Source organism: Lissotriton helveticus, chromosome 12 (assembly GCF_964261635.1).
Source record: "Lissotriton helveticus chromosome 12, aLisHel1.1, whole genome shotgun sequence".
Lineage (NCBI taxonomy): Eukaryota > Metazoa > Chordata > Amphibia > Caudata > Salamandridae > Lissotriton > Lissotriton helveticus.
The window spans coordinates 14,377,743-14,402,915 of NC_136073.1; the positions used below are offsets into that span (position 1 = coordinate 14,377,743).

General features: G+C 46.7%; 1 protein-coding gene across 1 annotated transcript in view; it reads left to right on the forward strand.

Moving 5' to 3' along the window:
• LOC144799313 (granulocyte colony-stimulating factor receptor-like) overlaps positions 1 to 25,173 on the forward strand; it is a 116,844-nt gene that overhangs the window by 63,829 nt on the left and 27,842 nt on the right. The window contains exons 5-9 of the mRNA XM_078670554.1: positions 4,849 to 4,969; positions 6,615 to 6,793; positions 14,463 to 14,635; positions 19,995 to 20,154; positions 22,179 to 22,261. Coding sequence (XP_078526680.1) covers positions 4,849 to 4,969; positions 6,615 to 6,793; positions 14,463 to 14,635; positions 19,995 to 20,154; positions 22,179 to 22,261 — 716 coding nt within the window. The remainder of the gene's footprint in view (positions 1 to 4,848; positions 4,970 to 6,614; positions 6,794 to 14,462; positions 14,636 to 19,994; positions 20,155 to 22,178; positions 22,262 to 25,173) is intronic.

The following is a 25,173-nucleotide window of genomic DNA, read 5'->3' on the forward strand; positions in this document are numbered from 1 at the left end:
CATGTGAAGACTCACCAAACATAAACTTGGGAGCAGCCATAAACATTTGGAATAACCTCCTACACTTACGGCAACTCTGAACTAATATCAACAGAAAATTGCTACTGGTGGCGTAGTAACTGTGGTGGAGAAGAAATTTCTTCAGATGGAAAAAGGTTTCATCTGAAGAGAGAAAGAAATTAATACAAATTTGTATGCATCCGTGCATGAGGTTTGTGCCCGTTACGGACAACCACAATCGGGCAGCCAGGACAATCAACCATTCAATCAAGATATTTGTAAAGCGCACTACATACCCGTGAGGGTCTCAAGGCGCTGGGGGGATGAAGTGTGGGGGTTGCTGCTACTGATCGAAGAGCCAGGTCTTGAGGAGTCTTCAGAAGGCCAGTAGGTCTTGGGTCTGCTGGAGGTTGGTGGGGAGGGTGTTCCAGGTCTTGGCGGCGAGGTGGGAGAAGGATCTGCCACCAGCGGTCGTTCTTTGGATGCGGGGGACTGTGGCGAGGGCGAGGCCGGCGGAGCGGAGCTGGCGGGTGGGGGTGTAGAAGCAGAGTCGCCTGTTGAGGTATGTTGGGCCGGTGTTGTGGAGAGCTTTGTGTGCGTGGGTGAGGAGCTTGAAGATTATCCTCTTGTTGACTGAGAGCCAGTGCAGGTCTCTCAGGTGGGGTGGGATGTGGCTGCGGCCGGGGATGTCAAGGATTAGACGTGCCGAGGCGTTCTGGATGCGTTGCAGCCGTCTCAGAAGCTTGGCCGACCTTCCTGCATAGATGGCGTTTCTGTAGTTCAGCCTGCTGCTGACGAGGGCCTGGGTGACCGTACATCTAGTTTCGGTGGGGATCCACTTGAAGATCCTGCGGAGCATTCGGAGGGTGCTGAAGCAGGATGCGGAGACGGCGTTGACCTGCTTAGTCATGGAGAGGGTGGAGTCGAAGATGACCCCTAGGTTGCGTGCGTGGTCGGTGGGTGTCGGGGTTGTTCCTAGTGTTGTTGGCCACCAGGAGTCGTCCCAAGCTGAAGGGGTAGAGCCTGGGATGAGGACCGCCGTCTTATCTGTGATCCTATCAATCTTTAAAATACGAAAGTTTCCTGAGGTCCAACCAGGACTTATGCAAATAGAAAAAGCAATATCAAATTCTGGAAATCATAGACCGTGTGCTTCGTGTCTATGCACTTTATAAAACAACTTATAGTACAATACACATTTTACAACATACATAAAACACTAGCATTGGCTTGAAAGTTCAGCTGTCTGCATAGCTATTGGAATCAATTTTCAAAGTATTCCTAGAAAGTGCTTTGGCTCTGACCGAGGACACTCTTGCTATTGGCTGTTTGGTGTATCATTCCGCTTCTTATGGATCTCCTGCATTGCAACGCACGGGGGACTATTTTACATCTTAAACGTACACCCAACCATCACACATTATATTCTTTCATCCATACCTGCATGGTCTGCAGGTGACAATAGTTTTTAGCTTTGCTTTTTTACTGTACCAAATTCTTTTTAGTGGTATAGTTAGGACTGAGAATGCACAGGTAAGAGTGAAAATGCAAAGGCATGAGAGACGGCAACAGATTAAATCCAATCCCTGAAGGTTCCCTGGCGGCTGGAGATTTCTTTTAAACGTTAATTGAAACCATGCTTGATTGGTGCTTATCTAAACCCGTGAGATCTTCAGTGGATGCTCCTGATAATCTGTACATGATACTGTAAATTATTAGCATATCATTATTTATTTTCCTTTCCGTAAACATTTCTAAAGTTGATGGTTCCTTAACGCTCACCGAAGGAAACAATTGACGACCTACTCCAGGTGCCCGGGTGCTTACTTAACGCATTGTTTCTTATAAATAAATGTTTGTGAATAATTAATGTATCATTTTTTGATTTTTGTCTATGCATTTTTATGTAATTCTTGCTGAGAGCTTTTCTAGAGTTTGTCGCAATCTTTGATTATGATTTCAGTTTTGGGTTCATGTTGTTTTCCGACTCTGCCTGAAGAACATCAGTTTAGTAAAAATTTCCAAAGAATTGCTCTTATTTCGCTGAACACAACCAAACATAGCTTTTCATACCTTTATCACTGATTTCCCTATTTTCTTGTGTGTCGTATCTAATTTGAATTACACACTTTTTGAAGTTTGAGGAAAACACAATGACTCATTTGTAGAACCTCATTTCAATATTACACTGTCTTCATTGGTAAGAAAATCTTCTGTTTGGACGCTCAATAGGTGACATTCTTAGCTCGTACAATGGCACAATCTATCTTAGGTAATTACAAGGCAGCAACGCGATCTTTAAACTCCTCTCTTCTTCAAACACATTAGAGACTCCTTAATTCATTTCTATGCTCTTGGTAATCTAGATATGCGATGTAAATATTTTGGACGCTCTTGCTGGCCCTTGACAAATCGCACAATGAAGATTCTTTACCTTTTTTTTTTTAAGTAGATTCAATGGCATGTGTTTTATTTCCCAATCGTTATCATGCGCTTCTGATGAAAAATCTTTTAATAACTCTCAGACATATCTATCCAATGTACATTTTAATGTATCCATTATCGCGAAACTCCCTTCTTTGTAAGAAATTTTATGATGATCGAGGGATTTACATCGCAAATTAGCTATGCTGCTATTTTTTGTTTATTGACTTTACTATGAAATAAGTTTTCATGGGGTGGGGGGTAATGAGTCAGAGGCCTCTGCAGGCCTGTAATAATAGAGTAGATCTGATTACGTTTCTACATGTTCGAGACAATGGGAAACCCCTTCCCCATTATGATAATCAAGCTTGGTGTGTCGGAACGAGTAGAAAAAATAACTTAATCCTTGGAGTCAAATCCAATTTATTCCGTTGTGCTAGTGACATAGAGAGAGCATTTATAGCCAACACGTGTTTCGCCCCTTCACATTGGCCATCTGGCCTGGGGCTTCCTCAGGGCATTATAAAATTAGCAACTGGGGTAGGTCCTTTCCCAGTCGGCCGGAATGCAGCAGAATCGATTGTGCAGCGATCAATCAATTAATCAATCAATGAATTTATAGGGCGCGCTACTCACCCGTGAGGGTCTCAAGGCGCTAAAGGGGGAAAGGGAGGGGTGCTGTCATTGCTCGAATAGCCAGGTCTTGAGGTGCTTCCTGAAGGTGAGGTGGTCCTGGGTCAGTCGAAGGTGTGCGGGAAGTGAGTTCCATGTCTTTGTGGCCAGGTAGAAGAAAGACCTTCCTCCAGCGGTGGTTCTGTGGATCCGTGGAACGGTGGCGAGGGCGAGGCTGGCTGAGCGGAGCTGGCGCGTGGGGGTGTAGAACGAAAGGCAGTCGTTGAGGTATACGGGTTCTTTGTCGTGGAATGCTTTGTAGGAGCCTGAACGTGATCCTCTTGTTGACGGGGAGCCAGTGCAGGTATCTTAGGTGGGCGGATATGTGGCTGTGGCGGGGGATGTTGAGGATGAGTCGGGCGGAGGTGTTTTGTATGCGCTGAAGCCGTTTCTGGAGTTTGGCTGTGGTACCTGCGTAGAGGGCGTTTCCGTAGTCCAGTCGGCTGGTGACGAGGGCCTGAGTGACGGTCTTTCTTGTTTCTGTGGGGATCCACCTGAAGATTTTTCGGAGCATGCGCAGGGTGTTGAAGCAGGATGAGCATACGGCGTTGACTTGCCTGGTCAACGAGAGGGATGAGTCCAGGATGAACCCCAGGTTGCGTGCGTGGTCCGTGGGAGTCGGTGCGGGGCCCAGCGCTGTGGGCCACCAAGTGTCGTCCCAGGCGGAGAGGGATTGTCCAAGGATGAGGACCTCTGTCTTGTCTGAGTTCAGCTTTAGGTGGCTGAGCTTCATCCATTCTGCGACGTCTTTCATTCCTTCCTGGAGGTTGGTTTTGGTGGTGGCTGGGTCTTTGGTGAGGGAGAGTATCAGTTGGGTGTCGTCGGCGTAGGAGATGATGTTGATGTTGTGTTTGCGAGCGATGGCGGCGAGCGGGATCATGTAGGTATTGAAGAGGGTTGGGCTGAGTGAGGAGCCCTGGGGTACGCCGCAGATGATCTTGGTGGCTTCGGAGCGGAAGGGAGGGAGGCGGACTCTCTGGGTTTTATCGGAGAGGAATGATGTAATCCAGTCCAGGGCCTTTCCTTGGATACCAGTGTCGTAGAGGCGGGTTATTAGGGTGCGGTGGCAGACGGTGTCAAAGGCAGGCTGCCGAGAGGTCTAGGAGAAAGAGGGCGGTTGTTTCTCCGTTGTCCATCATGGTCCTGATGTCGTCGGTGGCTGCGATGAGAGCAATAAAGAACAGCAAAAGTCTGTGGTGATCCGTCGGCATATGAAATATGTTGTAGCATTTGATAGTGTGAAGTTTAGAGATCACATTTTTGAAAAATGTCCAAACTATTTCTTTCTTGGAATAGGGAATGTATGAGCTTTAGAGACTGAGTGCATTGCTAGCGTTCCATCAATATCCTGCAAAGATTCACTAGATTACAATTGTTTTCATAGTTCAATTTCAGAAGACATTTCCGGATTGATTCGAAGATCAAAAGACCTCCATATAGAAAATGTAAAAAGTCACATTATGATCTTGGGTTTAATTTATGAACATAGCCTTACATTTAGTACAACCGGTTTTTCCTTTCTTCAGTTTTATCCTTCAATTTAAAAATTAAATGTTTAACATTTATTTGTTTTTTTAGTGGTGAGTGTATGTATTAGGGGTCGCTGTGGGGGGTTCTAGTGCATTTCTAAGGAAAATTTTTAAAGGGTATGAAATGTCTTTGTGGAAGAAAGTCCCTGGTCTTTCTCGTCTCTCTTTCATGCTCTTCCTACATCTCTTGCCAACTTCTGATTGTCGGTGCCTCTTCTCCCAGCCCCTCCTGCAGAGCTTCACATTTTGACCTGTGTCGTCATCTGGATTTCCAATATCACGTGCTCCTGGGATCCTGGACAGCAGACGAACCTCCCGACCACTTACGCCCTACATGTGCGAGAGTGAGTACCAGCCCCCATGCGAGGGGCTCACTAATCTTCTCCCCACTTCTTTTAAAAAAAAAAAAAATTACGCAGTTTTATATAGCGCAAACTTGACCCGAATGGGGTATCAGAGCGCTTTACATAGCACCGGTTGCATTACATGAGGACACAATCATTATTATTATTTATTTTTTGGTTAGGCACGGGGAGATCAGGGGGCATATTAACAAGGAACAGAGAAAATGAAGGCTAAGGGCGCTTAGCGTTAATTTTTTTAACGCCCGCTATCGCTGGATAATATCGCCTGGTTATCATGTTATTAACGATGCTAACAACCTAGGCGATATAAAATCCAGCGATAGGGGCATTTCGGGAGGTTATCGCTGGTAATGCAGCGATAAAACTACTAGGATAGGGATATCCTTGTCGATAGCCCATGGTGGACTTAGCCATGTAATCCACCTCCCATTGGATTACATGGCTAAATCTGAAAATTACCAGACGTAAAAAAGCAGTGTAACCGTGGTTAGCGCTGCTTTTTTTGTCTCTAACAGGGTTAGCGTGAAGCTTGATAATAGGAGAAATGTTGCTTAGCAACTTTTCTCCTATTATTTTGCTCTGGAATGCCCACTTTGCATCTCATGAGAGATGCAAAGGGCAGCGTAGTGAAAAAGGGTGCTAACATGCGATTTTGCATGTTAGCACCCTGTTGTTGATAGGGCGATATTTTTATCTCCGCTTCTTTGTCTTTTAAAGCCAAAAAAGCGGAGATAAAGCCATTGTTAATATGTCCCTAAGTGATTTGCCCAGAATCACAAGATGTTCAGCGTCATTGTGGTTGCATTATTTCTCTCGCATCGCAGCCCCACCACTGGAGCTGTCATATCCTTCTTCCCCGTTGTATGGGAGGGGAGGGTATTAAAAGGGATTGTTTAAGTGATTTTTTGCAATAACAGGCCATGGGGGGAGGCATTTAGAGTGGCGGAGGGTGTAACCCCCACATCCAAGGCTGTTGACTGCCAGCCATATTCAGAAATCTCTGCCTAGTGGAGATCTCTGCTCATTCAGAGGACCTGCCTCTAAGTTTGATCAGTCGCTATTCTACGTGTCATGTGTCACCTTCCTGGGTGTGCTACAAAAACTTTGAGTTCTTAATATCGATCTGAACTTATATCAACTCCGCAGTCCCGACAACCGTATATAGATATGGTAGGTAGGTGAGGAGTTAAGAACATTGATGCCCTGATCTAGTTCTCGGCGGACGGGTACTCCGTAACAATGGTGACCGATATACTGTCCGCCGAAACATAAATCCAGTTATATCCTTTGGGATTTATATTTTGGCGGATGGGATATCCACAACCTTTGTGACAGAGTAACCTGTCCGCCAAGATCTCAATTAGGATCTTAGTGTGTATTTCCCTGTGTTTGTATGTTTGCTTGCCTTGACCATATGTTGGTAGTCAATGTTGTGGATTCAAAATGAGTGCAAGTCAATATTCCAGAGGTCGACATTTTAACATACCACCCATTCTTATTGTTGGTTGGCATCAATCACAAACCCTCGCTCTCTAACATTTGCCTGTGATTGTTGATTTGTGGTGGCTGGCCGTGAATGGACCTCCGACCCCGTTCTCACAATCTTTCTTTTCCTCATGTCCAGAGACCTGGGGAGATGTGAGCACGCCTTCAGCGACACCAAGGTCTGCCACCCCATGGACCGGCACCGCTGCGCCATCAGCATCACAAGGATGAACGCCTTCTACAGCATCTGGGTGACGGCGCAGAACGCCCTGGGCTTGTCCTCCTCCCCCACCCTCTGCCGCCTCGCCACTGACATGGGTGAGCACAGTGGACATGCTCTAGGTTTTTTGTTAAATAAGGTCCTGTTTTATAACTTTATCTCCAGACCAGGCATTCATGTACCTCAATGTATTGTATGACTGTGTAGCTGAAACAATGATGCGGACTGGGTGAGTAGGGCTGCCATCTTCTCACAGACTATTCAGAAAAGGGGGTGGTGATGAACAGAGTATCTGAATTAAGCAGACCACTCTTACCCAGTCCAAAGATCAGGGCTTGATCCATCACCGTTATTTAGCTCACTGCCCCATCCCAGCTCAGAACCTGGCTATATGCAAATTAGTCTGTCCCTGGCCCAGTGCATCATGGGAACAGGGCAGACCAAACTACCAAGCCAATTCTTCACCAGATAGGAGACAAGATTCCGGGGACCGGTTTCTGGCATTTCAGCCGTCGTCGGCCCGGCTTGCTTGAATCCTGATGGAGCAGTGAGCAAGGGACTCATGTCTGAGTATACCCTGCCACACCTATAGTGGCCAAAAACGATTCAGAAAAGGGGGTGATGATGAACAGAGTGTCTGAATTAAGCAGACCACTCTTACCCAGTCCAAAGATCAGGGCTTGATCCATCACCGTTATTTAGCTCACTGCCCCATCCCAGCTCAGAACCTGGCTATATGCAAATTAGTCTGTCCCTGACCCAGTGCATCATGGGAACAGGGCAGACCAAACTACCCAGCCAATTCTTCACCAGAAAGGAGACAAGCTTCCGGGGACCGGTTTCTGGCATTTCAGCCGTCGTCGGCCCGGCTTGCTTGAATCCTGATGGAGCAGTGAGCAAGGGACTCATGTCTGAGTATACCCTGCCACACCTATAGTGGCCAAAAACGATTCAGAAAAGGGGGTGGTGATGAACAGAGTGTCTGAATTAAGCAGACCACTCTTACCCAGTCCAAAGATCAGGGCTTGATCCATCACCGTTATTTAGCTCACTGCCCCATCCCAGCTCAGAATCTGGCTATATGCAAATTAGTCTGTCCCTGGCCCAGTGCATCATGGGAACAGGGCAGCCAAACTACCAAGCCAATTCTTCACCAGAAAGGAGACAAGCTTCCGGGGACCGGTTTCTGGCATTTCAGCCGTCGTCGGCCCGGCTTGCTTGAATCCTGATGGAGCATTGAGCAAGGGACTCATGTCTGAGTATACCCTGCCACACCTATAGTGGCCAAAAACGATTCAGAAAAGGGGGTGGTGATGAACAGAGTGTCTGAATTAAGCAGACCACTCTTACCCAGTCCAAAGATCAGGGCTTGATCCATCACCGTTATTTAGCTCACTGCCCCATCCCAGCTCAGAACATGGCTATATGCAAATTAGTCTGTCCCTGGCCCAGTGCATCATGGGAACAGGGCAGACCAAACTACCAAGCCAATTCTTCACCAGAAAGGAGACAAGCTTCCGGGGACCGGTTTCTGGCATTTCAGCCGTCGTCGGCCCGGCTTGCTTGAATCCTGATGGAGCAGTGAGCAAGGGACTCATGTCTGAGTATACCCTGCCACACCTATAGTGGCCAAAAACGATTCAGAAAAGGGGGTAGTGATGAACAGAGTGTCTGAATTAAGCAGACCACTCTTACCCAGTCCAAAGATCAGGGCTTGATCCATCACCGTTATTTAGCTCACTGCCCCATCCCCAGCTCAGAACCTGGCTATATGCAAATTAGTCTGTCCCTGGCCCAGTGCATCATGGGAACAGAACAGACTAATTTGCATATAGCCAGGTTCTGAACTGGGATGGTGCAGTGAGCAAAAAAACGGTGTTGGATCTAGCCCTGATCTCTTGACTGGGTGAGAGTATTCTGCTTAATTCAGAAACTCTGTCCATCACCACCCCTTGTTGTTAAATATTTTGTCCACCATAAGCGTGGAAGGGTATACTCAGATGTGAGTCCCTTGCTCATTGCACCATCAGGATTCAAGCAAGCCGGGCCGACGACGCCTGAAATGGCAGAAACCGGTCCCCGGAAGCTTGTTTCCTTCCCAGTGTAAGAATTGGCTTGGTAGTTTGGTTTGCCCTGTTCCCATCATGCATTGGGACAGGAACAGACTAATTTGCATATAACCAGGTTCTGAACTGGGATGGTGCAGTGAGCTAAAAAACGGTGTTGGATCTAGCCCTGATCTCTTGACTGGGTGAGAGTATTCTGCTTAATTCAGAAACTCTGTCCATCACCACCCCTTGTTGTTAAATATTTTGTCCACCATAAGCGTGGAAGGGTATACTCAGATGTGAGTCCCTTGCTCATTGCACCATCAGGATTCAAGCAAGCCGGGCCGACGACGCCTGAAATGGCAGAAACCGGTCCCCGGAAGCTTGTTTCCTTCCCAGTGTAAGAATTGGCTTGGTAGTTTGGTTTGCCCTGTTCCCATCATGCACTGGGACAGGAACAGACTAATTTGCATATAGCCAGGTTCTGAACTGGGATGGTGCAGTGAGCTAAAAAACGGTGTTGGATCTAGCCCTGATCTCTTGACTGGGTGAGAGTATTCTGCTTAATTCAGAAACTCGGTCCATCACCACCCCTTGTTGTTAAATATTTTGTCCACCATAAGCGTGGAAGGGTATACTCAGATGTGAGTCCCTTGCTCATTGCACCATCAGGATTCAAGCAAGCCGGGCCGACGACGCCTGAAATGGCAGAAACCGGTCCCCAGAAGCTTGTTTCCTTCCCAGTGTAAGAATTGGCTTGGTAGTTTGGTTTGCCCTGTTCCCATCATGCACTGGGACAGGAACAGACTAATTTGCATATAGCCAGGTTCTGAACTGGGATGGTGCAGTGAGCTAAAAAACGGTGTTGGATCTAGCCCTGATCTCTTGACTGGGTGAGAGTATTCTGCTTAATTCAGAAACTCTGTCCATCACCACCCCTTGTTGTTAAATATTTTGTCCACCATAAGCGTGGAAGGGTATACTCAGATGTGAGTCCCTTGCTCATTGCACCATCAGGATTCAAGCAAGCCGGGCCGACGACGCCTGAAATGGCAGAAACCGGTCCCCGGAAGCTTGTTTCCTTCCCAGTGTAAGAATTGGCTTGGTAGTTTGGTTTGCCCTGTTCCCATCATGCACTGGGACAGGAACAGACTAATTTGCATATAGCCAGGTTCTGAACTGGGATGGTGCAGTGAGCTAAAAAACGGTGTTGGATCTAGCCCTGATCTCTTGACTGGGTGAGAGTATTCTGCTTAATTCAGAAACTCTGTCCATCACCACCCCTTGTTGTTAAATATTTTGTCCACCATAAGCGTGGAAGGGTATACTCAGATGTGAGTCCCTTGCTCATTGCACCATCAGGATTCAAGCAAGCCGGGCCGACGACGCCTGAAATGGCAGAAACCGGTCCCCGGAAGCTTGTTTCCTTCCCAGTGTAAGAATTGGCTTGGTAGTTTGGTTTGCCCTGTTCCCATCATGCACTGGGACAGGAACAGACTAATTTGCATATAGCCAGGTTCTGAACTGGGATGGTGCAGTGAGCTAAAAAACGGTGTTGGATCTAGCCCTGATCTCTTGACTGGGTGAGAGTATTCTGCTTAATTCAGAAACTCTGTCCATCACCACCCCTTGTTGTTAAATATTTTGTCCACCATAAGCGTGGAAGAGTATACTCAGATGTGAGTCCCTTGCTCATTGCACCATCAGGATTCAAGCAAGCCGGGCCGACGACGCCTGAAATGGCAGAAACCGGTCCCCGGAAGCTTGTTTCCTTCCCAGTGTAAGAATTGGCTTGGTAGTTTGGTTTGCCCTGTTCCCATCATGCACTGGGACAGGAACAGACTAATTTGCATATAGCCAGGTTCTGAACTGGGATGGTGCAGTGAGCTAAAAAACGGTGTTGGATCTAGCCCTGATCTCTTGACTGGGTGAGAGTATTCTGCTTAATTCAGAAACTCTGTCCATCACCACCCCTTGTTGTTAAATATTTTGTCCACCATAAGCGTGGAAGGGTATACTCAGATGTGAGTCCCTTGCTCATTGCACCATCAGGATTCAAGCAAGCCGGGCCGACGACGCCTGAAATGGCAGAAACCGGTCCCCGGAAGCTTGTTTCCTTCCCAGTGTAAGAATTGGCTTGGTAGTTTGGTTTGCCCTGTTCCCATCATGCACTGGGACAGGAACAGACTAATTTGCATATAGCCAGGTTCTGAACTGGGATGGTGCAGTGAGCTAAAAAACGGTGTTGGATCTAGCCCTGATCTCTTGACTGGGTGAGAGTATTCTGCTTAATTCAGAAACTCTGTCCATCACCACCCCTTGTTGTTAAATATCTTCTCACAGACTGGCATTAGCCCTTGGGTAAACATTGGGGTACATATGTGGAAGAACCAGGGGCAGCAGACCAGAGAGCTGAGGCGGGAGGGGCTGCCTGGTGCCAGGGCATCACCTTTGGAGCCAGGTTATTTTACACCAAATACAATTTCCACACCTGAGTTTGTATACCTTTGGACCTGTCTTCATGTCAACATTGGTTGCAAGAAAAAATAATTTTTTGTCTCAAAAAGCACACATTGCTATCAAAGCTCCTGGCACTGAAGGGAATAACTTTCTGCACAGCTGAGACCCCTGGTGACCGCTACCTGGTGCCCCTGTTGTATCCTTCCACTGCTCACATTCAGGGAACTTGGGGTCATATTATCAAGGTGGGCAAAATGAAATTATCGCCGCTTTAGCGGCCGTTTTCGGCCGCTAAGCGGCGATAATTTCAACGCCCTATTAGCCAGCTGTCGCTAACATTAGTTAGCGACAGCTTTTAGATGATAGCGAGCGGTTTGGAGCCCGCTTTGCATGTTAGCAATATTTATCGCTAATGACATGCAAAGTGGGCGTACCCAACCTGTTAGCGACTAAAAACAGTAGCTAACATCGCTATCGCCTATTATCAACACAGGCGTAGCGATGGAAATATTCGCGCTAAGCGCGAATATCTCCAAAAGCTAACGCCTGGTCAGACCAGTTCTTAGCCTGTATATCCAATGGGAGGTGGATAATATGGCTAAGACCCTATTGGCGTTAATGCGTGAATATCTCTGTATTCTCAGCGATATTCACACATTTCGCCGCTATTGCCGGATATTTTATCGCTTTAGAGATAAACGTTGCTAATAGCACCTTATCTCTGCGATAATATCCGGCGATGCTTGGCGATAAAAAAAAACTCGCTAAGCCCATTTAGCGATAAATATTGCTAGTTGTTGGTAATATGCCCCCTCGGTGCCTACTCTAACCAGGGATCACACTCGGCAACTCTGGGCATTAGCTTGCCTCATCTCTACAACGACCCCCACATTCGCCGGGGATGCCTGGTTTCACCTTGGAGATGCCCAGTTAGGGACCATCTCACAAGGATAGCCAGGACGGGTTCCCCAGCGGTCTCCAGCGCCAGGACGCCTCAGGGCAGCAGTGTGCTTTACAAGACACATACATTACATTACATTACATCCACCCGCCAACCTTTCCATTACTCCCCTTTCTAGTTGTCAAGTGTCTCTTTGCATTTTTTAAAAATATATATATTTTTTACATTTGGAAGGGCCTGGAAGCTGCAATTTGATGCCAGGCCAACGCTATAAAAAAATAAAAGACCTTTGGCTCATATTTTTTATTTACCATCCTAAAATGGTGGTCACCCACCTTGGAATGGTAAATAAAAACACTGAACAAAATGGTCACCAGGTTACGACGCACGTACACACATGCGAGATTACTGATGCGTGCACACTCATGGTAGCAATAGGGCCACACTGGCAGGATTGAAATGCACCATCGCACCTCTTGTTTGATTTGCTGATGCAGTTCCTCATCAACAATAAACCTTTTTTTTCTTTTGCCAATATTGAACAGGATTGTCAAGAAATCATTTGCAAATCAAATAGGTGTTCATTAGCAAAGCTAAAAAGCCCGACCTTTTGTCTTTGCCAATGCTTGTTTTGCCCATAAAGTACTTTTCTGAGTATGAAATCTCTCTGGGAGCGCCTGGGTAAGTGAAGCCCATCCCCTGAAACAAGATGGCCGCACACAGGGCGCGTCCTACAGTAAAACATCAAGGGCACTTTCTCTAATTAGCGGCTGGGCCGGACCGCTTTCCGGCTTCTTTGTGTTTCTTTGAGAGCTACAGCCTCAGTGGAGTGGAGGAAGGGTGGGCTCCTTGTAGGAGAAACCTCCATGACCCGTTTTAGAAGAAACATGATAATTGAACATGGTTTTATAGAGCAGTGAATCATTTCCTGCGCCCATAAGTGGTCTCCTTACATAATTTCCTGTTCTTGTTAGATATTACTTTTCCATTTACACATTCTTCTTCAAGCCTGAGAACCTTGGGGCATACTAGCAAGGCAGGCGATATGAAATTATCGCCACTCTTGCGGTGCTTTTCGGCCGCAAAGTGGCAATAATTTCATCACCCTATTAGCAAGTTGTCACTAACATCAGTTAGCGACAGCTTCGAGGAGATAGCGAGCGGTTTGGGGCCCGCTTTGCATGACAGCAATATTTATCGCTAATGACATGCAAAGTGGGCGTACCCAACCAGTCGCTAACATCGGTATCGCCTATTATCAACACAGACGTAGCGATAAAAAAATTCGCGCTAAGCACGAATATCGCTGAAAAACTGACGCCTGCTCAGACCACTTCTTAACCTGTATATCCAATGGGAGTTGGATATTCAGGTTAAGACCCTATTGGCGGTAATGCCTTAGCCGCTATCGCTGGATATTTTATCGCATTTGAGATAAACGTTGCTAATAGCACGTTATCTTAGCGATAAAATCCGGCGATGCGCGGCGATATAAAAAATTTTGCAATGCTCATTTAGAGATAAATATCGCTAGTTGTTGATAATATGCCCCCTTGTTATCAAGTGGATTGAATACCTATGTAACATTTGTACAACTATAACACACTCTTCAGTATCCACCTTTGAGGTTTGTGCACTTTAATATCTCCAAATATTAAGTGCTCCGAAGCACCAAGACCAATGACACTATTCTTACGATCAAACCCAGAATAATCTGGGAAATGCGGCTTCCTTATTAGTCGATGCTCCAGGTTCGATTATCCTCGGCTGGCCTCATTGCGTGCACTCAGAATCTGGGAGCAGAGTATGAGTACTAGTCTTATCGATGCCACCGAGCCGACCAATCGCAACACCAAACTGATGACCATCCGGGGTACGCAGGATCCAGTCCAGTAGAGCGGCTCAATGTTCCAACAGAACTTGCACTGCTACGACCCTATGAGTTCTGGGTGATAAAATTCTCTCTTGCCCCTGCCCTCTGATCTCGCCTCTCCCCTCCCACACACTCCTTGCTCAACTATAGCGCCTCGCGGTTCTGCTAGCCGCAGATATCACATGGTTCCTATGCCAGTGTTTCCAGGTCGCAGCCTCCCTGATAGGGGGATAACATAACATAACATGTGTATTTGTAAAGTGCACTTATCACCAGTGGGTCTCAATTCGCTGAATAATAGATGTTTATTGTTACCCAACCCATGAGGTCAAACACAGGCCCCTGCAGTGGACGCATTAGTCCACTAAGCCACCAGTGGCAGGGCGGCTTGGGTTTATGGGTGTTGGGGTGACGCGCTGTTCTGGTTACCTCACCCATGGTAGAGGTGATCCACACATCTGATTGGTTGTCCCTTGTTCTTCCAGTGAAGCTTGGCCCACCTGAGATGGAGAGCGTGACGTCCTCCCAGAGGTGCCTGGTGGTGACGTGGAGACCCCCAGCTGACGGGCTGCTCCCGGACGAAGAGGCTGAGTATGAGGTCCGGTACCGACAGCAGAAGCAGAGGGTGGACGAAGAGGCCGCTGAGCCCTGGCGACAGGTGAGGAGCAACAATGGACAGGAAGGGGGTGGATCAACATGTTTTCAGCAGCTGAGATCGTTGGGTGTCAGTAAAGAGATTAGCGCTATTCAGTGGATCTTATAACTCCAGTGACAGTGGGGCTGGACCAGTACCGTTGGACTTATGGGGCTACGCCTAAAGAGGGCCTAATATGTCAGCTCCGTCGTTGTACCTTTCCTGGATGTGTGAGAGAGTCGAGAGGTACCCCCCTGCTATGCCCACCTCTCCGTTTCTTATTCTTTGTGTTGAGAAGGTTGCGCCGCTGCTGTCAATGCTCTACAATACACAACAAAGGGACTTGTTTATGAGCCCTTGCGTCACTTTTGTGCCACTGGTGCGTCACTTTTGTGACGCACCAGCGGTGTAAAAAACGCACCACGTTGAGCCATATGTACAAAGTGACGCATCTATGTAAATGCGTCACTTTGTAAACCCCTGCGCCACATTATACCTGCGCCAGGTATCATGTATGCAGGGGGGGGGGGTGTTCTGACGCAAGAAAGGGTCGTAAAAGTGGCGCATTGAAATCTATGAGATTTCAGTGCACCACTTCTAGGACACCATTGCATCAATATCTTACGCCTGCCTCACAGCAGGCGTAAGACTGGCGCAGGCACATTTAACATGGGACTTGCCCATGTGAAATGACCCATTGCTTGAGTTGCGTCTGTTTTCAGACACCCCTGCAATGCGTCGCTTTTGCGCCTATGGATACGTCAAAATACGGACGTATCTGTAACTCCTTGCGACATGATGCGTCATACTGTAAATATGACACATTCATCATGTCGCAAGGAGGGTGCAGTGACAAGTGACGCAACGCTGTTTTCACGCAGCGATGCTAAAAAAAGCCCAATCTCTTTACTGTCAATATGTGAGCAGCCGACCCCTACAGTGTGTACTTTCCCCTCACCAGGGCCAGTGTCTTCGGAGGTCGCGGATACAGCCCTACCCCTGTGAGTAGGAGCCGAGAGCGCAGACATTGAAAGTAGGCTGCGGACAGGTGTGGTGTGTTGGGGTCTTCTCCTCTAAGAAGCACTCCATTTTCTTAAATACTAAACTGTTTTAGGCATCTCCGAAGTAGCACAAAGCTGCTGATTGAAAATTAAGATACATTTGGTAAAATATTTAGGAACATTTCATTCATCTGAGTTTTTACACTATCAGGTGTTTAGAACCGTCCTGTCAACATTATTTACTATTGTAAAGCTCTACGATTTGATAGTGATAGAGAAGGGTGAAAAAAGTTAAAGAACGGTGTAAATAAGTATTCAAAAGTTACAAGGGAAGCTGCAATTCAATCTTGTCACCTCATAAGCAACTCTCTGCTGTCTATTGAACAATGTTTTATGCGACCTTCTGGCCAAAAATACAATCCTGATTTTTGGTATCATCCAGGAAGTATTATCAACATTTCCTCTCCTCCACCCACACATCCCCACCCATTCTGGACTGAAGACAACACCACCCAGATTTGTCAAATCCACCACTTCCGGATTTGTTTGACATGAAATGCTTATTTCATAACAAACGTAATTCTCTCAGTTACGGCAGGGGGCGCTGTTGATCTATGTTAACCAGGCGCGAGTAAATCACTGTGGAATATGCATTTCATGTTTTTAGGTCTCTGCTTCAGACGGCGCGTATGCGCTGTCTCGAAGAGAGACATGTTGTATATACTTTAGGTGCTTCAGACCGCCCATAAGCTTCTCATTCACTGGCTCCATTGTTGCTCTTCTAATCATTCTCCTCATTTCTAATGGCATGCATGAGTCACACCTCTTCCTGCCTTTACCCCTCCCCAGGAGCAGGGACCAATTACTATCATTCATCCACTCCTCACAATTTAGAATAGTGTTTGGGGACTACTTTTTTTATTTGTTTTCAGCACTTAACACATGCGCTTGTGTTTTGAGCTACACTGTACTGCGATGCACATGTTTAGATTTTTTCACCACTTAACACAAGCTCTTGTTTTGTTTTTGTTAATTTTCAACACTTACACAAGTGCTTGAGTTTTGATCTGCACTGCGCTCCGACGCACAGTTTTTTGTTTGTTTTCACCACTTAACACGAGCTCTTGCTCTGTTTTTCTTTCACCACTTAAGACGAGCACTTGTATTTTCAGCCATGTCCCTCATTTTTTACTTTGTTTTCAGCACTTAACACATGCGAAGCTCTTGCTGCGACCGCTATCTATAGTGTATTAAGTTCTACAGAGTATGGAACGCGTGATTTACTCAAGCGGCATTTGTAGTGTTTTTTAGGCATGGGGGAAATGTAGCAATTTGCCTAGAATCCCAGGATGTTGAGCAGCAGCTGGGACTGGAGTCTAATTTGCCAGTTCCAAATAGGCAGCTTAGACCATTATGCCACATCCTCTCCCTATCCTATTGGTGAACACAGTTCACTGTTTTCATCTTGTCTGTTGTGTGATCTGTGCGTGCTGCAGAAACACACAGATGCTCTTTAACGATTGCTGCCAAATGCCAATCATGTTGCCATGTTGATTGAATTTCATCGAGGGATGTCCTAACTTACCAATAGATAAGCTTCAGCCAATCTCCTTGTCGGGTGTGTAACCTGCCTTCTGATTGCTTGTGGCGCCTTGGTTATTGCTGCATCATGGATCCTGATGAAACTTGCAGCAAACGAGTGAGGTGTTCGCTGTAAATACGAACAAACTGGCAAGTAAAGGTGTCAACACGTTATATTGCATGGTATTTCGAGCTAAAGGCAACCAAGTGACTCCATGCTATCTGTGACATTCCAGCTCTGTCTAGCTTTTTAGTGAACAGCACCTGCATGCTGAGACTTCATCCTTCCTGTTACATATATGGACTGCGAAGTCCACTATTGAAAAGCAGCAAACAATACGCTGCACAGATGGATCTTCACTGACCAAATAAAATGGCACCAGCTAACCACGACTCCGGAACATGAAAACCCCCAGATCGATGCAAAGCAGCATGGTTCCGGAAGCGCTGCGATGCCATACAAATGGTGCAAGCACTTTATACAAACGTGTATCAAATAACATCACACAAGTGTGACGCTTTAAAAAGACAGGACTGCCTGAAGGCACCAGGCATGATATGCGCCAGGGAACAACATCACCAGTTTTGTGTATAAAAACATTAAAGATGAGCATTGATGTAAACATGAAATACAGAGCTGTTTATTTATTTTTTATTTATTTTGAAAGTTTTATATAGCGCGAACAAGATCTTTGCAGATATCAGAGCGCTTTACAAGTACAAGGGGGTGATGGAGTAGTAGTTGAGGTAGTTAGGTACAAGGTGCATAGTTACATAGGTAGGTCAAAATACAAGAGGTAGGTCACAGGTGAGGTAGTGTCGTTACAAGGAGCATAGTCAAACAGTTGCGCCAATAGTATAAAAGTACAAAAATAAGGAGCATATACTTGTTTAAGCGTGCTTAAAATGCTTTTGGAGATAGCATAAAGGCATAGTTGAGGTAGGTGTGTGCAGGGTGTATAGTCACACAGGTGCATCAGTAGTACAAGAGTAGGGATAGTTGAGGTGGTGTAGGTAGAGTGTGCAAAGTCAAACAGGTGCGTCAACAATATAAAAATATACAAAGAGGGAACGTATACAATCAAATAAGTCGATAATACAAGTAATACAAATAGACCAAGGGGTCAGGCAGGTAGTACAGAGCGGATTCATGAGAAATACAGAATAATAGATCATGTGTATTTAGCCAAGAGGATCGCTTTTACTTCTTTCTTAAAAAGTTTGTTGGAGGAGATGAGCCTGGTTTCACTAGGGAGTGAGTTCCAGATCCTGGGTGCCATTCCTGAAAAGGAGCGTTTATAGGTTTTTTTCCTTCCGAAATCTTCGAGGCTTCAGCAGAAGATTGTTTGTGCTTCTAGTAGTTCTAGAGCCACCAGAAATTGTCAGCTTTTGAGTCTGTTGTTGCATATACTAACCCTGAGTAACTACAACAGTACAACAGTGTAAACAGCAAAATAACTATTATCTGTTGTTTTAATAACGGAACTGGATTCACAATGCAGAAAGTTGGCCCAATTAACAGCTGTTTCCCATGAATGCTTCCCCCTTCCCTGCTGCCCGTATCCCTCTTTCGCCCGTATGGTTCAGTACCCCTGCTCCCTTTTCCTCTTCTGGTTGCTTTTCCATACCCCGTTGTTGCTTCAACTCTTCCCCAGTCGCACTTACACAAAATAAAAAGACAGCCTCTTCACAAACCTTGTTTTTCTCATTCGCACAAATTATTCTTTAATTAGGTCTCTTAAAGATGTGTTAAATAGCAAATACATTGCGGGATCTTTTGCAGAATATGTTCCACTCTGTCTTGCGCTACTCTGTGGGAACTTCCCCTCAATATATTGACACAAGGTTGATAGTTTTGTTTACAGAAATGTGTCTTATCAGTCAGCAGCTTGGCCGTTCCATTTGACAATGTAATAACTTAGGGGCATATTAGCAAGGGCAATATCGCCGCTTTAGCGGGACTTTTTCCCGCCAAAGCGGCAATATTTTTATCGCCCTCTCAGCAAGCTGTCGCTAACAGCAGTTAGCGACAGCTTTTAGGCGATAGCGACTGGTTTGGGGCCCGCTTCGCATGTCATGTCGCAGAGATAACGCAGTATTACCAACGTTTATCTCCAATGCGAAATAAAATCCAGCAATAGCGGCGAAACCCATGTTAAATGTGAGATTTCCAGCGATAAAAATCCTATCGCTAAGGAAAATCTCGCTAATAGGCAGGTGGGGACTTAGCCGTAGAATCCACCTCTCATTGACTATTATGCCTAAGTCAGGTTTTTACCAGGTGTAAAATCCTGGCGCTAATCGCGGTTAGCGCGTTTTTTTTATCGCATCGCGGGTATTGCTAATAGGCGATAGCTGTGTTAGACTGCTTTCAGTCGCTAACAGGTTGGGTACGCCCACTTTGCATGTCATTAGCGATAAACATCGCTGACATGCAAAGCAGGCCCCAAACCGCTCACTATCGCCTAAAAGCTGTCGCTAACATCAGTTAGCGACAGCTTGCTAATTGAGCGATAGAATTATTGCCGCTTAGCGGGCGAAAACGGCCGCTAAACTGGCGATAATTGCCTATCGCCACCCTTGATAATATGCCCTAGGTTCCTCCGCGTGCTGGGAATGTACCTCCATGTGTAAAGCCCTTGCTTCTGGTGTCAGAAGTGGGATTTTTTTAAGGTTGACAGTTCAGTTGGTGTTTGCCTCCGCATGCTTTGTATTTTATCACTGCCCCTCTTTTTATCCCCTGTAACTTTGTGCCTGTCGTATAATTCCAAAGTCTAAAAGATTTTACTTTATTCATGAAGCTGAATTTCACTGCCACTGAGAGTGAGATGTCGCCGAAGCGACTTTGCAGTGTTTCCTATTTCACCAATTACACCCTGGCGATGCGAGCCAAGTACCAGAGCTCCTACAGCCACTGGAGCGACTGGAGCCCGGCGAAGACCGTGGAGACGGAGCAAGCAGGTAGAGGTCTGAGAGTCACCCATCCCCGACTGGCTGGAGTCATGCGGATGCTGCCCTGTCATGATTCTGACCTATCCTGTGTGCATGTGTGACAGGCGAACACCCTCCCCATCCTCTGATTGGCTGGAGTCATGTGAATCCTGACCTATCATGATTCTGACCTGTCCTGTGTGCATGTGTGATGGGCGAACATCCTCCACATCCTCTGATTGGCTGGAGTCATGGTGATCCTGCCCTGTCATGATTCTGACCTGTCCTGTGTGCATGCTGGGTCTGGTTGCTCAGTGGACTAAAATGTCCACTTTCGGGGACTGTGTTCGACCTCATGGTCACAGGTTCAAATCCAAGTGATATATCAACAAAAGAAGAGTGTCCGTCAGTAAGGCGTAAGTCTGATCGAGATAGCACGTATAGATATGAGGCCAGCTATGGTTGGTCAGAAGACTGGACCAACTTTCAAGAATTTTTTTTTTGATTTTTTCAGGAAACCCTCACTCACCCTAGTGGTGACATGCTTCATCATCGGGTCCACTCGGGAGATCGAGTACCTCCCGAGTGTGCTACGACGCCAGGAGACTGCGGAGCAGGTTTTTGTGAGAGTGAAGAGTGAAAAAAGTGTAGTTAAAAATGTCAGCGGTTGTCCCAAAAAATCATTTATTCGTTGGTCAACTTGACATATTAAAATTAAGAGCTATCTGCAGGGAAACTATCCAAAAGAAATATAGGTGTTTCCCTGTTAGGGGAAGGTCAACATGTTTCTGCCCTTTAAGTGTATGAGTTTACAGGGCTTTCGTCAGGACCAGTAAGCGGGTGTTACCTCAACAGGTATAGGCGCGCTAAGGCTCGTGGATCCAGCGGGGACAGCTAGGTGCCGAGAGGGTGCGAGCGTTGCGGGCGGTGTGCCATTGTCGCTCCCAACCCCCCTCTGAATCTATGGGGCGTGGTTCATACTGAATACAAACTTCTGGGCTCCTCGCAAAAGAGGTAAATCCCCAAGCCTTTTGGTTTGTATTTTCACGCACCTATTTTTACACATAGTGCCACTGTTTTAACTTTCACTACCTACAGCAGGGTAGGCCTTAGCGCGCCTATACCTGTTGAGGTAACACCCGCTTACTGGTCCTGACGAAAGCCCTGTAAACTCAAAAACTTAAAGGGCAGAAACATGTTGACCTTCCCCTAACAGGGAAACACCTATATTTCTTTTGGATAGTTTCCCTGCAGATAGCTCTTAATTTTAATATGTCAAGTTGACCAGCGAATAAATGATTTTTTGGGACAACCGCTGACATTTTTAACTACACTTTTTTCACTCTTCACTCTCACAAAAACCTGCTCCGCAGTCTCCTGGCGTCGTAGCACACTCGGGAGGTACTCGATCTCCCGAGTGGACCCGATGATGAAGCATGTCACCACTAGGGTGAGTGAGGGTTTCCTGAAAAAATCAAAAAAAAAATTCTTGAAAGTTGGTCCAGTCTTCTGACCAACCATAGCTGGCCTCATATCTATACGTGCTATCTCGATCAGACTTACGCCTTACTGACGGACACTCTTCTTTTGTTGATATATCTACTGATTGGGGACTAAGAGTGCCCTTGAACCCTGTCTCTCCCTTTGTTGACTCAAATCCAAGTGAGTCCACTCAGCCTTTCATCCATCTGAGGTTGATAAAATGAGTACCATTGAGTTGGGTAACAATAAACATCGGTTATTCAGCACCTTGAGACTCTTGGGTGATAAGTGCGCTTTAACAAATACAAGTTATGTTATGTGTGACGGGTGAACACCCTCACCATCCTATGATTGTCTGGAATCATGTGAATCCTGACCTGTCATGATGCTGACCTGTCTTGTGCGGGCGATGGCCCACCCATCCTCTGATTGGCTGATACAGTGTGGATCCTCCAATGAATGTGACCTGTCCTGGGCGTACATGGGGAGTGTGGCCCAGTCTTCCTCTGGCTGGGAGTTGTGTGGTTTCTGCCCTTTCAAAGTTCTTTCTTGTTCTTTCCTCCTCTTCAAAGCACCTTCCAGAGCACCCTCTTTGTGGAGGAGAATCGCGACTCCAGATGCCGAAGGGCGGAGGGAAGTCCTGCTGATGTGGAAGGTAAGTAAAAGTCCATTTATCTCTGGAAAGGGTCTTTCGAACTGCACGAAACCTGAGAGCGATCAGAAAGGTAAACTTTGATCAGAAGATCATCAAACAAAAACCTCAGACTGAAAATAGAGGATAATGTCCCTGCCCAAAAGAGAAATCGAGAGAGGGTTGGCTCTGTCCGCAGTCTCACCTAGGAGAGGTAAAGTTTGTACATTTATGTAGCGCGGCTTATCACCCGCTAAGGTATCCAGGCGCTGTCCATGGGCACGGGGAGATTAGGTGATTTGCACCGAGTCACAGGATGTTGAGCTGACGCTGAGACTCGAACCCGGATCCCCAGTCTCAGAGAGGCCACGAGCTTCCAGCAATGAGACCTGGGAGAGGGAGACAGTTTTAGGGCCAACACATTTCAGTGCACCATCCTTGCGACACCGTGGATGTGCCGTATTTACACTATGACGCTCAATGTCGCAAGCATTTATTGCACATAAACAGTCTTCCCCTCGACGCAGACACCCTTGCACTATTGTGCAAGGGTGCCTGCGTTGGCACTAGGCAGCTAAATTTAGCACCAGTGCAGGGGGAAACGCAGGGCTAGACCATATTACTGAAAATATGGTGCAGCCCTCCGTTTCAGAAGTGGCGGAGCGTGGTGTTAAGCCAAGCAGCCTAACGCCATGCTCCGCCCTTTCTCTTGTAAATGTGCCCCCTAAGTTACTTACCTGTAAATGTAGTTCTCCAGTATTGGATCTTTCAGAGATTCACATGCTGTTCGAATGATTTCCCGTCAACGAAGTGGAAGTCCCATGGTACCATACTAAAACACTATGTCTCAGTACCCTAGGCTATAATGGCAATTAAAAGTAAGTTTATTAGCCTATCTATCTTCATTGTAAAAAAAGGACCAAACTTGGACCATAACTAATCAACAAGTGGGAATTAATAATCCCGAGCTATAAGGGGAAGCCTCTCAGGGGAAGAGGGTGGTCGCATGTGAATCTCTGAAAGAAACCAATGCTGGAGAACTGCAGTTACCGGTAAGTAACTTATTTTCTTCACCAGTATTGGATCTTTCATAGGCCTAGATGAAAAAATCTGCTCCGCTTGCGGAGTTTGCAGAGCTTTTCCCACTTTGTATAGAGCGCAAAGTTCTGAATAACTCTGTGTAACGATGCAGAATTTTTCCTCTCTCGCCGATGTTAAGATGGTGAGCGCGAGTGCGGAAAATGTAATGCTAAAAACCACCTCCCAGTGAGATTTCTCAATGCTGGCGGTCGCGGCAAGTCGCTACCACTCATGTTGAGAAACCTGCCACTCACGTTGAAGAAACTGCCACTCAAGTAGCACAATACTCGAGCAGCAGAAAAGATTTGCCCTCTTGCACGCGTGTAGTGCTGTTCACACTGATTTTAAAGAGCAGAGCAAACTCCCGGGGGCAGATTTACAAGCCCCTTGCGCCTCTTTTACTCTGCCGTTGTGTCACTTTTGTGATGCAGCGGCGGCGCAAAGCCAGCGCCATGCTGCCGGGTATTTACAACGTGACGCATCTGGGAGATGCGTCATGTTGTAAAGCCCTGCGCCACATGTAGGCGTTCCGGCGCAGGGGGGGGGGGTGTTACGGCGCAGGAACGCCTCCTAGAAGTGGCTGAGTGAAATCTACAAGATTTCACTCAGTCACTTTTACGCCCATGCTGCGCCAAACCTTTACGCCTGCTTGAAGCAGGCGTAAGGATTGACGCAGCATGTTAGGGATAGGGCACCCCCGAGCCTTGCTGGAGCTGCGTCGCCCTTGTGACGCAACTCCAGCAATGCGCCACCTTTCCGACAGAGGATGCAACACACATCTGCCCATCCGTGTGCCACAGTGCGTTGCATTGTAAATGCGGTGCATCAGTGGTGGCGCACGGGTGGGCAGATGCATCGCAACTCTTCTCGCGCATCCCAGCTGATTAGCAGAGATGCGCCAGAAGTAGTAAATCTGCCCCCCGGCGTTAAAAATCAGCACGAGCAGCGCAACTTACCTCACTCCACCGCTTGGGAACATTCATGCAGTATACAACACTCTCATATACATTAGTAAAGACATGTTCAAAATCACCTAGAGATTCAGCATTACATCTCATTGAAACAGAGGACATAACGCCACCTGTCCTACGGCTGCATCACTTCTCTGCACCGATTCTAGGCAGTAGTGCTGCATAAACGTGTGGGTGCTCTTCCACGTCGCAGCATGGCATATTTTCTCCAGGGGAACGCCTGCAAACAGAGCAGCCGAGGTAGACACTGCCCTGTTTGAGTGCGCCTTCGCCTTTGTTGAGTTCTTCTGAATGGTGGCAGATCTCCATCTTGTGATGGTTGCTTTCATGACTGCCGTACCATGACAAGAAAGTCCGTCAGAGACCAAGTTCTTCGAAGTTGTTTGGTACGATGGAGATAGAATTTAGGACATTACTTAATGTCCAAGGTGTGGAGAGACCATTCAACCAGTGATGCTGGATTTGAGAAAAAAGTAGGAAGTATGATAGGTGTATTAAGATGAAATTGCGATGGAACATTGGGGATGAACCTTGGGTTTGCTCTAAGACGCACATAGTATTTGCTATATACTACCTGCTGGTCGTATTGTCCGTATGTACCAGTCCCAAAGCTCCTGCTATTCGTGGAAGAAAAGCTTGCAGGGTGAAAGTTATCGCTTTCAGTTCCAGGTAGTTGGTCTGCAGGTCCTGTAAGTGGTCACCTCAACCCTCTAGAGAGGCATCGGTGGTGATGACGGAGTCGGGTGCTAAGAATGTGGGGCCCTTTGCACGATGAGTTATTTGAGACCGCCGTGCTAACGTTTCCACCATCTTTAAGGCTGATGTTTATGAAGTCCTCGAACGACCCTTCGATTGGATCCATTGTGCTTGCAGCTCCTCTTGCAG